We start from the raw sequence: 15,394 nt of genomic DNA, 5'->3' as shown, positions 1-15,394 counted from the left end.
CTTGGAATAGACATTGGAGCGAAGAGTATCTTTTGAGCCTATGCGAGAGGTTTTATGGAGCTCAAGCTGCCAGCAACAAATCAGTTATTAACATAGGAGATGTGGTCTTAGTGAAGACTGAACAGCCAAGATCCCAGTGGCCATTAGCTAAAGTGATCTCCACACACTCAGATTCTGAAGGGGTGCTAAGACTCGTAAAAATAAAATGCAGGAGACATACCAGTATAAAAACTATAGATAAACTGGTACCTCTTGAGTTAGCAGCCACTCCAGATCCAGAGAATGGTGAAGATCAAACGTGTCAAGAGGTGCGACCTAGTAGGGCCGCAGCACAGGGTTCTCGAGAACTATGGAGGGAACTCTTAGCTAAGGGTCATATTACATGATACAACGTATCATTTTCCGCCGGCCCCAAAACTGTGGGAAATATTTTCCCCCAGAGCAGTTGCGCTCTCTATTTCCATCATAATTATTCCTGGTTAAAGGCAGAGGAAAAATTGAGACCGTTTTTAATTGTTCAAGCGGTTTTAATAACCCAGAAATTACGTTCTCTTTAATAATTCTTGTTATTGATAAATTAAATGCTACTGCATTTAACCCCCGTGGACAACTATACATTGTAAATACATGTACTTATGTGGTGTTTTCCACTGACCTAAACTGCGTCTGCGCGTTAGGTGACGTAGCAAGTAGGGAAAGATTCTCCTGTTTACACAGTTAAAGGGAATATTTGGTCTAACTTTAGTTTAAGTAAACCTAAGATTAATTTGTTAGATTTACCCTGTACATATCATGATGTAATTTAACTGTATTTAGTACTGTAAATAATTAATAGTTGGCAACCTACCATTCTATGAGGGAGGTGGGTCCTGCCGCACACCGCACTCCGTTCCTAGTCACTCTTAAGCTAGCACGGTTGTATATACACAACATAAGGACGCTTGCTTGCTCAAGCAATTGCACTAAGCAGCCTCATCGTCATCGGTTAACGATCACTCCCTCTTCACTAGCTAAGTAACCTTTACGAATTGGCTAATTCAAGGGGGGATTAGCTATGAGATAGAAGAGAAATAGTTATTGTAGGTGAGTTAAGGTTAAGTTACGTTTCGCCTAACTCTATGAGACTTGTTTGATTTACTTAAGAACAACTTTATAGACGAGTAACGACCTAAGGGTTGTTTATTAGTAAATACCAGAAATTTCTATCATAGCGGTGCCCCGGCAGGGATAACGACTTGTATACATTAAATATTTTTCACATTTGGTGCCCAGAAAGAGGGCCCCGATTTTTTACCAGAACTATTAAACATTTTTCACAAGTATCATAATATTCAATCTGAAAAAAATAACCAAACAGCATAGAAGGAATAAAGGTGACATAAATGTTAAATATCTAGGAATAACGCTAACAAACGATTTTTTTTTTTTTAATGCATAGAAGAATTATGATTGAGAAAGCACAAAAACTGGCAAATGTAACCTATTCAGTAATTGGAAAAAGCTGCCACAAAGTACTGAATGGTAAGACTACTGGAAAAGCTTAGCAGTTCCTACCCTCTATTTCGTATAGAAAAAATGTCATGATGATGAGACAAATAAACTACAACACTTTAAGAGGAGAAATAGGAGCCTCTTCTAAAAAAACCCAGAATCATAAAAGGAAAACTGGCGTATCTTAAGGCATCGAAGATGGAAAAACTCAACTACTGCAAGATATAGCACTCAATGGATGAAAGTGATAAGAAGTTTTCTGGAAAAAATAAACCTAAGCTATATGAACTTAGTAGAAATTTAAAATGATGCCATGAAGAAAGAAGTGAAAGCATGGGACACATCTGAATGGACAAAACCAGTAACAAGTAAAACAATTTTAGTAATATATGAGAAATGGAAGAAATCAGTTAAAGAAGACCTCATATGACAATAAACCAGCATCTATTACTTTATATAAAGCAAGAACCAATACCCTACCCTTATGTGCTAGAAAAGACACACAAGTGAGAGAACATCTTGTAATATATGTGAAGCAGAAAATGAAGATCTGAGACATTTCATTATGGAATGTCCAGAATATTTAGAATTCAGAACAACAGCAAGAGAACTGCAATAGCCATATGAAGAAAATTAAAATGATATAGTGGGTAAATTTTTATTTGGAAGGAGCAAAATGGAAGAAAAAGAACTATTATATCAATTTTGGAAAAAAAGAGAAAGGAAAGAAAAGGATCTCACTAAACTACAAGAAGAATAGCAAAGCAATACAACTCAACAAAACAATGCAGTATTAGGAAAAGGATATCAAAACATATAGGAAGTAACTGGAAAGTAAAATAATAATAATAATAATAATAATAGGTGGTACCGATGAAAAGGTGATGCCTTCGCAAATTTCATCATCATCATCAGTTGATGTTAACACGCACAGTCTTGTTATGAACCAGTGTAAAAGATCACATTATTCATGAACAAATACCATTATTTACCTGATGTTGGCATAATTGTTGTGTCGTAATGACACATATGTATAGTTATCCGTGCCGATCTTTGTCTCTTTCCCACCTAACACTTCACCTATTTGGCCAAATAAGGATATGATGCTGAGTATGGGACCTGACTTCGAGACTTGGAATGTCCGAAGTTTGCATTAATGCTATGTATTGGTAGACTTAAAACCCCTAAATGCTGATACAGATGCAGCTCTTCCTCGCTCAAGAGTTGGCAAGTCAATCCCCTTCCCTTCTCTCGACTGATCCAAATTTAACTGTATTCGAACCAGTTACCACAGGAATAATTATTCGAAACACTGTGGCGGTGTTATAATCAAATTTTCCTTTGGTTTTCTTTACAGTATTGGGAAGGTGAGTATGAACGGTAATCAATAATGTTTACTTTTAATGTATTTCATGTGTATGGTAATTCCAGGCTTATTATTTAGAAATTTGATTAACTTCGCCTAACAGGAGCAGCATTTATTGCAATGCCTCCGGTACTGAGTCCTCTCCCTTAAGTAGGAGTAGAATTTTAAAGGTATGTTTTCCTCTCCCTTAACCCGTCACGTCCCGAGGTTTTTCGCACCTCCGACACCCCCCAATTCCGAGCTATTTTGGATTTTTTTTTAGAGGGGGCTAAAACTTCCGCTTTTGTTGAGAAACAAAGGAAAATCACCAAGAAAGGGTTTACCATTGTCCATAAGTGGTCGGAACAGGTGAGGTCCTCCGCGCCAGGTATCGTATTTTATCATTGACGTGTGAGTCGCTCACGTTTTCTATAGTAGGAAATATTGGGAGAAACAACAAACAACACCTCTACATTGATTGAATTTGAACTAATAAACAATAAGAGTAACAATAAAATGAATTTCAATGATATATATATATATATATATATATATATATATATATATATATATATATATATAATAAGCATTGTACCTTCATGTGAGCATAGCGAGTTGGGTCCGAGTGGTAACATGCTATGTGCTAAGTTTCTTGTTTCAGTCAACATATCATTTTTGTTCTACTTGTATACTTCTGTTTCAATGACATTTTACCATTTTTTACTGTTTTTAATGTTTTCAGATGTTTTCATTCATTACGATGACATGTAGCATAAGTATAGCGCACATCTGCTTACTAAGTGCACTCGCTATGACTCGTATTTCAACATACCCAATTGTTTTATCACTTTCCTATTATTGTTTTCTTTACATAGAACCTTTCCTCCACCACTGTAAATGTTTTCAACTATTTATATTCATTACGAGGGCATTTAGCAAAATGCTAGCGGATATTCACGTAGCAACCACAATCTCAAACACTCGTGTTTCATCATCTACTTTATTTATTCACTCCAAGTATACTTTCCCACTTACATTACACACGTTTACATCCCTATACTGCACTATACATAGTTATTGGCATTATTTATTCTAGTGAGCGTCAGAATATCGCACGAAAATACTCTCGCAATGAATGTTTCGACAAACATAATACTCAAACACTTACACACAAATTTTTCACTTATATTACACCCTTTCCCACTTGTAGACTCCTATTTTCATAATTACGGGCCTTATTCATTCCACTGAGCGTCAGGAAATCGCATCTATATACACTTGCTAGGAATATTTTGACTTAGAATATATTTCAGCACTTACAATACTTTGAACTTATATTACACCCGTTTGCATTTCCCATAATAATATTTACATATTTATGGGCCTTATTTATACCACTGAGTGACAGAATATCGCATCAAAATACTTTCGCTAGGTATGTTTCCACTTAGATCATATTTATACACATACATACTATTTTTGCACTTATGTTATACCCATATACACTTTATACAAATGTTTTCAGATCAACAGGACTTATAATTACACTGAGCGTCTGTTTGTCGCATTTACTTCAGAGTTACAACGTCCTATCGCATTCACACCATATTAGAATTGCATCAAGGCGTGATACTCGCTGAAACATGGGTGAATATAGAGACCCACATCACACTCGACGCACTCATACCAGGTGTCCTTCCTCTGTGTGGTGAGTCTCACTCGGGAATTGCTACACACGTGACACCTGCGTTGGGGCCTAGGTCTATTTGGCTGGGGAGGGATAGGAGTGGGGAAATGGCGGCAGGATATTCTCAGGGGAGTTTGGGCAATAGGGGCAGTGCGGGTGCGATGTTGGGGCCTTTCAACAGCATACCGTGCAAACATCTCTCTTGTGAGCTCCCTCACAAACCCTTCAAAGGTTTCCTGAACTCCTGTTGTCATGGCGTGCAGGTGGTAGCAATTCAGAGCAGTGATATCTAGCAAGTGAAAGAACAGTTTCTTATACCACTTCATCGTGGTCCTGGCACACTCGAACGTCGATATCATGATGTCAGACTGGCCCACCAGGCGCATGTTTATGTTATAATCCAGGAAACACTCAGGTTTTCGTATGTGACGCCTGTTCTCGCTCCGGTAATCCACGGAATCAGTACGGTGCATAAAGGGGTGGTGAACTGTGGACAAGAGGCTTACTTCTCTATTATGGTTCCACACAGTTGCAAGTATGTTGTTGGCTTTGAAGAAGACAACCTCATTCCTGTCAAGTTTCTGCCCTACCTTGACCATGTGACGCTGGTTCACCTTCACGGTACCACAGATTCCCGTTTCATGCATGTGTAGATAACGAGCGAGAAGAGGGCTAGTGTACCAATTGTCTAGGTAGAGGATGTGACCACGATGAAAGTAGTCTTCTATCATTGTCTTTACCACTGCTCCCGACAGTCCAATACTCCGATCTTCTATTATGTCTGTCTGTGCACCGGTGTACAACACTATGTCCTGCACATAACCAGTCTTAGTCACACATAACAAAGATCTTGAACCCAAAATGGTGCCTTTTGCTCGGTATATACTGCCTAAATGAAATATTACCTCTCCACAACAAGAGACTCTCGTCTATGACAAGGTCTCTATAGGGATGAAATGACGAATGAAAGGTTTGCCTCAGGTGATCAAAGACCAACCTAATTCACCTCATCTTATCTGTGTCGTTTGCATTTGCAGGATCATCAGCATGGTAAAAGTGGAGGCAACTTAGAATTTGTTGGAAGCGATTAAGGCTCATGACTTGGCCAAATATTGGTGTCAGCATAACAGGGTCCCTTGTCCAGTAAGCCAGAATTCTGTTCTTTTGTATAATACCCATCAAAAGGACCAGGGCAAAAAATAAAGAACATTTCTGAAAGGGAGACAGGGTAATCATATATGACAGAATGCCTGCTCCTTGTTCCCAATCTTTCACTCTCACGGTGCTGGCTGCTTGCAAAATGGTTGGTATGGTCAACAATCTGCTCCATGAAAGCCTCACTAAAAAACAGGTGGAAAAAATCCAGCCTGGTGGAATTAGGGTGAATTCCGGGAGCAATGCAGCCAGCGCATCCCTGCTTAGTGAAGGGGTGAATGAGGGGAGAAAAATCACTCCCATCCTCCCAATTCCATCCCACAAATCCCTCGTCCCCATCAGCGCCTTCGTCTGGGTGAGGAGATGCTGGTGGGGGAGGTTGGGGAGGAGTGTGGAGAGCTTCCCCACTCGCACTCCTCTTCCCTCGGCCTTTACCCTTTCCCTTTCCCTTACCCTTACAGCCTTGAGGAACATTAGGGGGCTGTGGGGATGAAGTTCGGGAATACTGGGGAGTATAAGACGTGCTGGGGAGTGGTTCCTCCCCACCATCCCCCTCTATCACAACACCACATGATTTTTCATGCACCCTCACTCGCCCACGTTTTTGGGAATATTGGGGAGCATAAGTACGTGCTGGGGAGTGGTTCCTCCCCACCTTCCCCCTCCATCACAACCCCACATGATTCAGGATGCACCCTCACTCGCCCACGTGATACACCCCACCCTCTCACACCACCTAGGAAGAGCGATGACTCACTCCCGCCACTCTCACTTTCCATACTCCTCCCTGCACTTTCCCTTTCGCTCCCCACTCCCTCCACGGCACTTCCTACCTCCCCAAACAAAAGATTAGGCCCATACCTGCTCGTCCGACGTGGTGTGCGCTCGGGGCCATGATGAGTTATCACCTCACGTCCATACCACGTGACAGCACGTCCCATGGCTCCGTCCTCGTCCATGTCCTCGTCATCAAATTCGGGCTCCACATCACATTGGGGCAGGGCAGAGGATGTTTCACGTTGTTTTTCGGCTGGCTGCCCCTCTCTTGCAGCACGGTAAGTCACGTACTGCCACTTCCTGGGGGACGGGACTTCCTCATCATTGCTGGTGGTTTCCTTCTCCTCTGGATGCACCTAATCTTTGTCAACAACCTCGTCATCCAATGGGGAATCACTGTCGCCTGTAAAGGCGTCCAGGGCAGCTTGAATTTCGTCCTCTGAGAGACCTCTCTTTGCCATGTCTGAGCAGGACCGTTGCTAACAGGTGAGTGCCCGAGCTGTGGGTGAGCTCGGGTCGCACAGGGTCACCGAGTGTCCCCGCCTGGTGGCAGGTAGGGGAAGGTCGAGTGATCCTACGTACCGAAAATCAAGCGCAAAATTTGAAAATTGTGCAAATTATGCACCTTGCAATTGCGCGACGTACCGGTACGTCGCTGGGACTGGCAAATGCAAAATGTTGCAACGTACCCATACGTCGATGGGATGCGGCGGGTTAAGTAGGAGTAGCATTTTAGCATTTTAAAGATAGCCTACTTTGTCCTCTCCCTTAAGCAGGAGTAGCATTTTAAAGATATGTTGTCCTTTCGCTTAAACAGGAGTAGCTTTTGAAGATATGTTTTCCTCTGCTGTAAGCAGTAGCATTTTCTTTTCTTTAGACATAATTACCCGTCACCTGTCAAATTAATTTTGAAATCCTCCCCACAGGCAAAAACATAACTGAGTATGTTTCCTACTTTTATTTTTACATTATATACATTTTTATACATTTACACTAACCCAATGTTACTGAGGTCATGGATAGCATGTTTTGCTTTAGTGGAAGCTTGACGACTTGATTTCCATGATTCTGAGACCGTAGATGTTGCCAGTTTAGATGTCTCTGGGTCACAATGCAGCTCCAAGGGAATTAGTTTTAGAGTTCTTAAACTAGATGCTCCTCTTGAAAACACTTCCAGATTTCTAGTAATCCCAGATTTATCAGGATGTGTAGTTGTAATTCTTCCTAATTGCCACGAATCTCTGTAGCCTTCTTCCTGAATAATCACCACATCACCCATCTTTAAAATTTTCTCGATTCGATGGTTGAACTCCATAGAACTTCTCCCGTAATGATGAGAGAGATTCTTTCTTCCACACTTTCCCAGTCTTTACGTCTCTGACTGATGTATGTTTATCCCTTATTTAATGCATCAGTATCAAGATAATTTGGGTCTTGCAACTTGTCTTTAGTAACAACAGGCATGGGTTGTAACCATTTTCCGTAAATCAAATGGGATTGTGTTAATGGTCGGGGGTGACATCGTCTAAGTATATCAGTTGGCAATTATTCATTCTCATCTCGACCTCAGCCAAAATAGTTACAAGTTCATTTCTGTTATATTTCTTTTGAAAAAAAAAAAAAATCCGTATACAGCTCATTACTATGCCAATTAGCCTTACACAGAAATCTATTCTTGGTGCTCGAGAGGGTATAAATCTCCACTCTATCTGATGATTATTTAAATGAGACTTAACAGTGGGGTCATGATATAAGGCCTTAAGAAATTGATCAGTTGCTTTAAAACTATTTCCATTATCAGAAATAATTATCTTTGGAGAAGATCTGCGTGCAACAAATATTTGTAATAAACTAAAAAATATTTGTGCAGGCATATATTTGGCTATCACTAAGTGTACAGCACGAATAGCAGCACAAGTAAACAGGCAAATGTAGTATTTATGGATGCTGTTATCAGGTGGGTTCTTGATGGCTATACTTCCAGTGTAGCCGATTCCAACTGTATAAAAAGGGTTCAACGTGGATTACCCTTTCTTTGGGCAACGGAGGTGGTTCTGGAAGTTTAATCACTCATCCTTCGATGGTTTTGCATACAACACAATTCCTCAGTAAGGCTTTGACAACTTGTCTTCCCTTCGGTATCCAATATTGCTCTCGCAGTAAGCTTAGAATATCAGCTACTCCTCCATGCAACACCTATCTATGAGTCCTCCTGATAATAAGAGAAGTCAGCCAGGACTGACGTGGAAACAATGCTGGAAACTTACACATAGCAGTTATGTCGCTGTTAGACAGTCTACCTCTATAGTGTATTTTGTAAGTCTCAGGATCAATATGCAAACTGAGACTTTTAACTAGACAAGGAGCATTGATTTTACGGGAATTGTTAGAGAAAATATATTCATATTCTTCTCTATAATGCTCTTGTTGGATATGATGTAACCAGTAGGTCATAACACTGGGTAGTGTTGCTATATGTTTTACTGTCTTTATGAATCTAAAACATTAGTAGCTATATTCATAATCTTAGTGAGAGATGATATATTGGAGACCTTGAATATTGGGTCAGTGGTCACTATCTCCATCAAAGAGGTGTTAATACTGACCACCATCTCTCTCTCCTCTGGCCAATTATCTGGTTGGTATATTCAGAAGGGACCACTGATCTAGAGTTTTAGAGGTTAAAATAAAACTTTGACCATCCTATACTAGATATGCCACAGCACCATATGCTGTGAACACTACATGGCTTATTGTCCTGGCCAATGCTTCGAGGAAAGTCTAAATTACTTAATTTCTTCAATCGTTACTTAGGTTTAACCATTCATCGTGAAAGGAAGAGGAAAATGTCTCATCCAATCCTACTTCATTTGCCAACCTTCTCTTAGTAACATTTCCCCCTTAATTGTAACTGGGGATGGTAAGCCAACTGGCTCAAATACAGGGAACAGAAGTGACAATAATTACCTCTTGCTAAGGAAACTATGGTCCATAAATGCAGATTTGAGGCTTAGTCTGTCATTTCGGAAATCCCAACATAGACCCAGTATGGCACAAGAAGCAAGCACTTCGTCGTCTTGGAAATCTTCCTCGACTCTAGGCTTTTAAGGGCAGGGTTATTTGACATCCACATCCATAATGGTAAGTTAGCTTTTGATAACTCCATATTGGCATTTTCATAAATATCAAAGAGCTCTTGTTGGCAACCAACTGTCCTTTGGAAGTTAACCACGGAAAAGTTCCGACTTATGATAGTGTCAGAGCTCCTCAAATGAGTATCTGTTGTGGGTTGTAACAGAAAGGGACTACAGGTTGCCCCGAACAACACTGACTTAAACCTATTGTCACAGGAGGCTGGTTGATTTTCTTTAGGTCTTCATACCATAGAAATCTTGTATAATCCCTGTCACACTCTTGTAATCCCACTCTCAAATAGGCTTTACTTATATCAGCGCAATATGCATATTCACTGATTCTGAATATAACTATTACATCACCCAGCTTTTCAGTCAATGAAGGGCCTGTCATAAGACAGTCATTTAGTGATGGCTGATCTCCCTTTTTCACACTACAGTTATAAATTATGCACAATGGGGTAGTAACACCATATTTCTTAAGTCCATGGTGTGGGAGATAGTGACACTTATCTGATGGTGATGCTTCAGGAATTAATTAAGTAAATTCGTTATCTAACTGAGCTTGGATCAAATTATGATAAATTTCTATATCACTGCAGGATTTTCAAGTGGTTACAAAGCTCTTAGTTGGCCCAAAGCCATAGTACAGTTAGTGGGAAGATAAGGGTAATTAAGTTTCCAGGGTAACCTAACAAAGTACTGTTTCACTACAAAATGCACCGAGTCTAGCCCCTAGGCACCAGTCCACGTCATATGATGTGTTGGTAGAGGCCTACGGTCCACGTCATATGACGTTTTAATTTTTCACGGGGATGTTTGAATTTAGTAGCGTGCCATATGGACTCAGAGTATTGTCCCGGCATGGCTGGTGTGTGGGGTAATGCTGGCTGGCCGTGGGAGGAGGTGGGGGTGTGGGTTGAGGGGGTGGGAAGTGCAATCCAGCAGTGAGGAGGGCTGTGGTGGAGGGTGGTGGAGGGCGGTGGGAGGCCAGGGTAGGGAGAGTGTGGCCTTGGAACCAGCTAATACTGGTTCAGGGTTGGGGTAGGGGTCAGGAGGGGTGGGGTGGGGTAGGGTGGTGGGGAGGGCTACTAGGGGGCCCTGAGGGGTGTGAAGGAGAGTGTATGGAGAGTATCATACTGTCGAGAGTTACTAAAAACAGTGAAATAATGTGTAAATAGTGTGTAAAAAATAGTGAATAAATAAACAGACATAAATTTGTTAGAAATAAGTATCATGGAAAACATGAAATAAGCCAATCTTTGTTAGTTACTTTCTTGTGTTTTTTTGCTATTCTGGTTGTAATATTGTGTTCATACGGCGTTGTGTTGACAAACAAATACACACTCAACACTTATTTTGGCGTGAGGTAATCCATCCCTCTGCCCTCCACTAATACCGCCAACACACCACTGTGACCTTGAACATGCTCAGCCCAGCTGCCACACACCGGCTCCCTCACATTACACTAAAACCTCCAAATAGCCAACAGAGAATAAGTAAGCATTTTTTATGTGATTTTTGTCATTTGTGATTGATTTGTAATGAAAAAATATATATTTTGGGGAAAATCGATTATTCTGATAATAACCCAGTTCTGGGACGTGGATAGGTAAACCCATGCCTGTCGCCTAGGGACTAGGTATGATTGGGAAGTCATACAGTCCTCTGGTAATGGCTTATTGGCATTAATTCCTATGGTGTCCAAATCCCATAGTTTGCGAATTGGCATCTTTGCCTCTTCAGTCATATTACTGATCTCAGTAGGTGCTCTCTATGTGCACATTCTGGTTACTACAGTACTTTGCGTGTTCACTGAAGTTGGAGATTTATCAACCGGCACTTGTCCATAGAATAAATAACCACCAGAACGCATGCTTCACTTGATATTGAAGTATGTAGTGAGGCCTGTGATTAAAATCACCATAAAAGTCTCCTCCTATTATCAATTCAATTCCATCAACAAATCACTAGTCAAAAGTCTGTCTGACAGTTTAATGTCAGCCTTTTGCAACATATCAACAGTGTTTGTCAGTTATGGAACACTGATTAGGTCAGGAAGACATTCATCGACTGCTGCTGTTATTTCCTTTAGTCTGTTACAAGGGCCAACAGCAGGACGGACTGTGTTATACTCCTCATAGTCCTTTGCATATAAAAATCCAGACATTGCCAGTCTAACCATCCCATTTCTCTTTAGCTGTAATTTTTTAACTGTTTTTTTTTTTTTTCTTAATGACTGTACACAGGGAATCCTGGTCAAAGAAAGCTCCAGTAAACATTGTCTGTTTTGTATCTCCATTACACATTTCTACTGTTCCAGTGGGACGTGCCGTCAACCTTGAAGAAACTCTGATTGAATATAATTAAAATCTGGAGGTGCAAGTGCCAGGGTCATATGCCCCTGACCAATAAGGTAAAAAACGCCACAAATGAATAAAAAAGTAATCCATACACCACATTACTGGTGTCCTCTGTTCATGAAATATCTGTACCAGTTAGACTTCAATAGCTGTAGGTTGAAGTTTGGAGGGAAACAACTCTGGGGAAGCGAGTTCCAAAGAAATGTAGTTCTGGGAATGAAAGAATTCTGATAGGCAGAAGTTCTCCAATATGGCTGAGTGACATTCCAGTCATAAGCGCTAACAGATGCCCGTGTAGCACGAGTAAAGGCATGGAGAGATGGCACCAAGGATGCAACTTCGTCTGAGCATTTGCCATAAATATATCTGTTAAATAATGCAAGGGAGGCAACATTCCTTCTTACTTGTAGGGGAGGTAGTTTACTTGTAATGGCAGGGTTGTTAATAATTATAACAGCTTTCTTCTGAATTTTGTCTAGTTATTTTAATGCAACCTCTCCGCATCCATTTCATAAGGGTGAGCAATATTGAAGCTGAGAGCACATGTGACTCTTAAAAATCATAGCTAACTGCTCGTCAGTGAAGAAGTTACGGACTCTGTACAATAATTCAAATTTCTGTGAGGCTGTTTAGCAAGTGATCTAACATGGGAGGTCCAACTGAGGGCATTGTCAAGTGAGATGCCGAGACTTTCAATACTTTTGAAGATGGGAATATTAGTAGCACTGAAGGTAATATACGAATCTGGCAGTATCTGTCTATCAGTAAATTGTATATATTTAGTTTTACTAGCATTAAATGAGACAAGGTTGTTTTGTCCCCATTCACTGACCGTAGATAGGTCTTGATTTATGGAGATGGCTCTACTGGGTTGAGAGTTAGAGATATTAGACTTTGTAAAAGGGTGTCTGAGTATGAATGAACTTTGTAGTGTTGAGTCATTTGCATATGAGTGGATGGGACTGTGGGTGACAGATAAAAGATCATTAATATGAACCAGGAACACTGTTGGTGCCAGAACTGATCCATGTGGCACGCCGGTGTTAATTGAGTGGTAATTGGAATATAGATCATTTACTTTTACACTTATTTTCCCGTCACTGTGATATGAGGAAATCAAAGGAACAAAAGACGTCAGTCCATAGCTAGCGAGTTTGGACAGCAGGGAATGGTGCCATACTCTGTCGGAAGCATTAGAAATATCAAGGGCTACTGCATGAGTTCCTCCATGTAGGTCAAATGATTGATGGATGGTATGAGTTACGAGACTGAGTATGTCAATGGTGGATCTTTCATGGCAAAAACCATATTGTCTATCACTAATTACGTTGTTGGATTGAAGATGTTTAACAATGTGCTTATTAATTAAAGTTTCAAATACCTTATCAAGAGAAGATGTAACAGCTATTGGCCTGTAATCAGAGGGGTCAGAGGAACTTCCTTTTTTCGGAATTGGGTGGATATTGGCTTCTTTCCATTAATTTGGGAATGAAGAAGTACGTATGCATAGTCTGAATCATTTAGCTAGAACAGAGGCAAGTTCAGGGGAACACTTTTTCAAAACAATTGGCAGAATTCCATCTGGGCCTGGAGCTTTATTGGTAGGTAAATTGTCTAGGATGGATTTAAAGTATCTTGTCTGTATTTTAAGTGAAACAATTTCGGAAGAGTCAAGTTCTAGTACTGGGACGTTCTGGCTGGCATCGTCTATAGTAGAATTTCTGGCAAATGTACTGGCAAAAATACCTGCTTTCCCATGCGGATCATTTTGTAATGTTGCCATCCGAAAATTTTAGTGGGGCAATGGACGATGACTTTTTAAAATTATTATTGAAAGAATTAAGAGTTGACCAGAATATTCTATTGCCATAAGGGTTGTTAAGTACTGTTCATGCTTGCTTTTGAAGAAAGTTTGATTTAGCTAGATTTATTACAGCTTTTGCATGATTTCTAGCATTGATAGAGTGATTCGGATGTTTTTTATTTTAAATAAGAGTTATAAGGTAATGACTTTTGGGCTGTTGCTCTGCCACAGGTCCCATCAAGCCATTTTGGAGAGTTTGATCTTTTACTGAACTGCTGACTTGGTAGCACGTAAACCACAGCAATTCCACTGAGTGGTAGAACCCATAGTGGAGGGATGATTATTAAGTGTGGGACTGTACACCTGACAAGCGAGCTGGTTTGGATTGATGCTTATGAAAGCCCTTGGGAAGACTGCCCAGCACCAGAAACCCACACCCTTTGTCAAACACCCAAAGGCAAACGTGAGGACGAGGAAGTAAGTTTTACAACAGTCCTTCTTGAAGTGGGCATACCAGTTTGTTTGCAAGCCAATATATATATATATATATATATATATATATATATATATATATTAGTTATTTATTTTTTATACACTCAGACTCTCCTAGCCATAAAAATATAACATAGAACATAGCATGTATTGCAACAGTATGGTTGGAGGTAGAATATTCCTGTCACTGCTCGCTACATCCACCCTCCATCGTTACTGGCAGGTGACTGACCAGGGAGACGATGAGAAGGGGTTGACAGGTGTCACTGTGACCTGCAATCTGTCCCACTTTGGGAAGTAGGTCCAGGCCAGATGTGGGTGTATCACACGCACGCAGGAATGTCCACATATGGGTGTTTCAGAGCTTACAGGTTAACTCATTGAAGTACGGTCTCAAGGCAGGGTCCTTAGGAGGAGAAGATAACAGCACCACAAGCAGCATACGATTACAATCGGCAGCAACACTACTGGAAAGGGCAGCACAAGAGGCATCACCACTTTCCTCACCCGCCGCACCTCAACTGGCACCCCCATGCTCCACCACATAGGCCCTCTCACTCTGCCCCTCAAAGGCTAAAACTAAGTCCTGCTAGGCGTGGGTCTGGGCTGAGTGTGTGGGGTGTTGGGGGAGAGGGCGAATGGGGTATGTGGCATCCTTGGGGTGAGGGTGGGCTGGGAGTGGTCACTGGCCACTGTTCCCCATCACTTCCTGCTCCCTGTGCGACACCATTACACGAACACCGCTCCCCTCGAACACACCCATGTCCTGTAGAGGGTCAGGGATGGGGGTGTGTCTGGGGTCTAGGGGGTCTGGGACGGCGTTCAAGGGGTGTCGATCATCGCATGGTCCTTGGTGGAGTCCAAGTGAACCAGGAGGGGATTCTGGACCAAACCTCTCTTTTGCCCTGCTCCTGCCCTTGTCGCAGCAAAAATCATTAGAAGAATTCTGAACACCACTGGTTACCAAACGGTAATTAGTTACATAATTTTGTTTACAGCCACAGGAAACAAGTCTTTGTTGCAATTTTTGAGAGAAATAGGATGAACTTGACTGTAGGAGCCAGGATTCCAGGGGCTTGAGTCATATGTGAATGACTGTGTGGTCCACTTTATGGGTACATTGTGTTCAAATGTCTCCTCAGACGG

The 15,394-nt window shown here is 41.2% G+C and overlaps 1 protein-coding gene across 1 annotated transcript in view; it reads left to right on the top strand.

Annotated features, from left to right (window-relative positions):
* LOC145395797 (protein FAM200C-like) overlaps positions 1–14,796 on the top strand; it is a 31,923-nt gene extending 17,127 nt beyond the window's left edge. The window contains exon 2 of the mRNA XM_080269334.1: positions 14,611–14,796. Coding sequence (XP_080125460.1) covers positions 14,611–14,796 — 186 coding nt within the window. The remainder of the gene's footprint in view (positions 1–14,610) is intronic.
* Positions 14,797–15,394: the final 598 nt, after the last annotated feature.

This window comes from Coenobita brevimanus, chromosome 33 (assembly GCF_032717465.1).
Source record: "Coenobita brevimanus isolate Jiangsu-jjx chromosome 33, ASM3271746v2, whole genome shotgun sequence".
NCBI lineage: Eukaryota > Metazoa > Arthropoda > Malacostraca > Decapoda > Coenobitidae > Coenobita > Coenobita brevimanus.
This window is presented reverse-complemented; position numbering and strand designations above follow the sequence as displayed.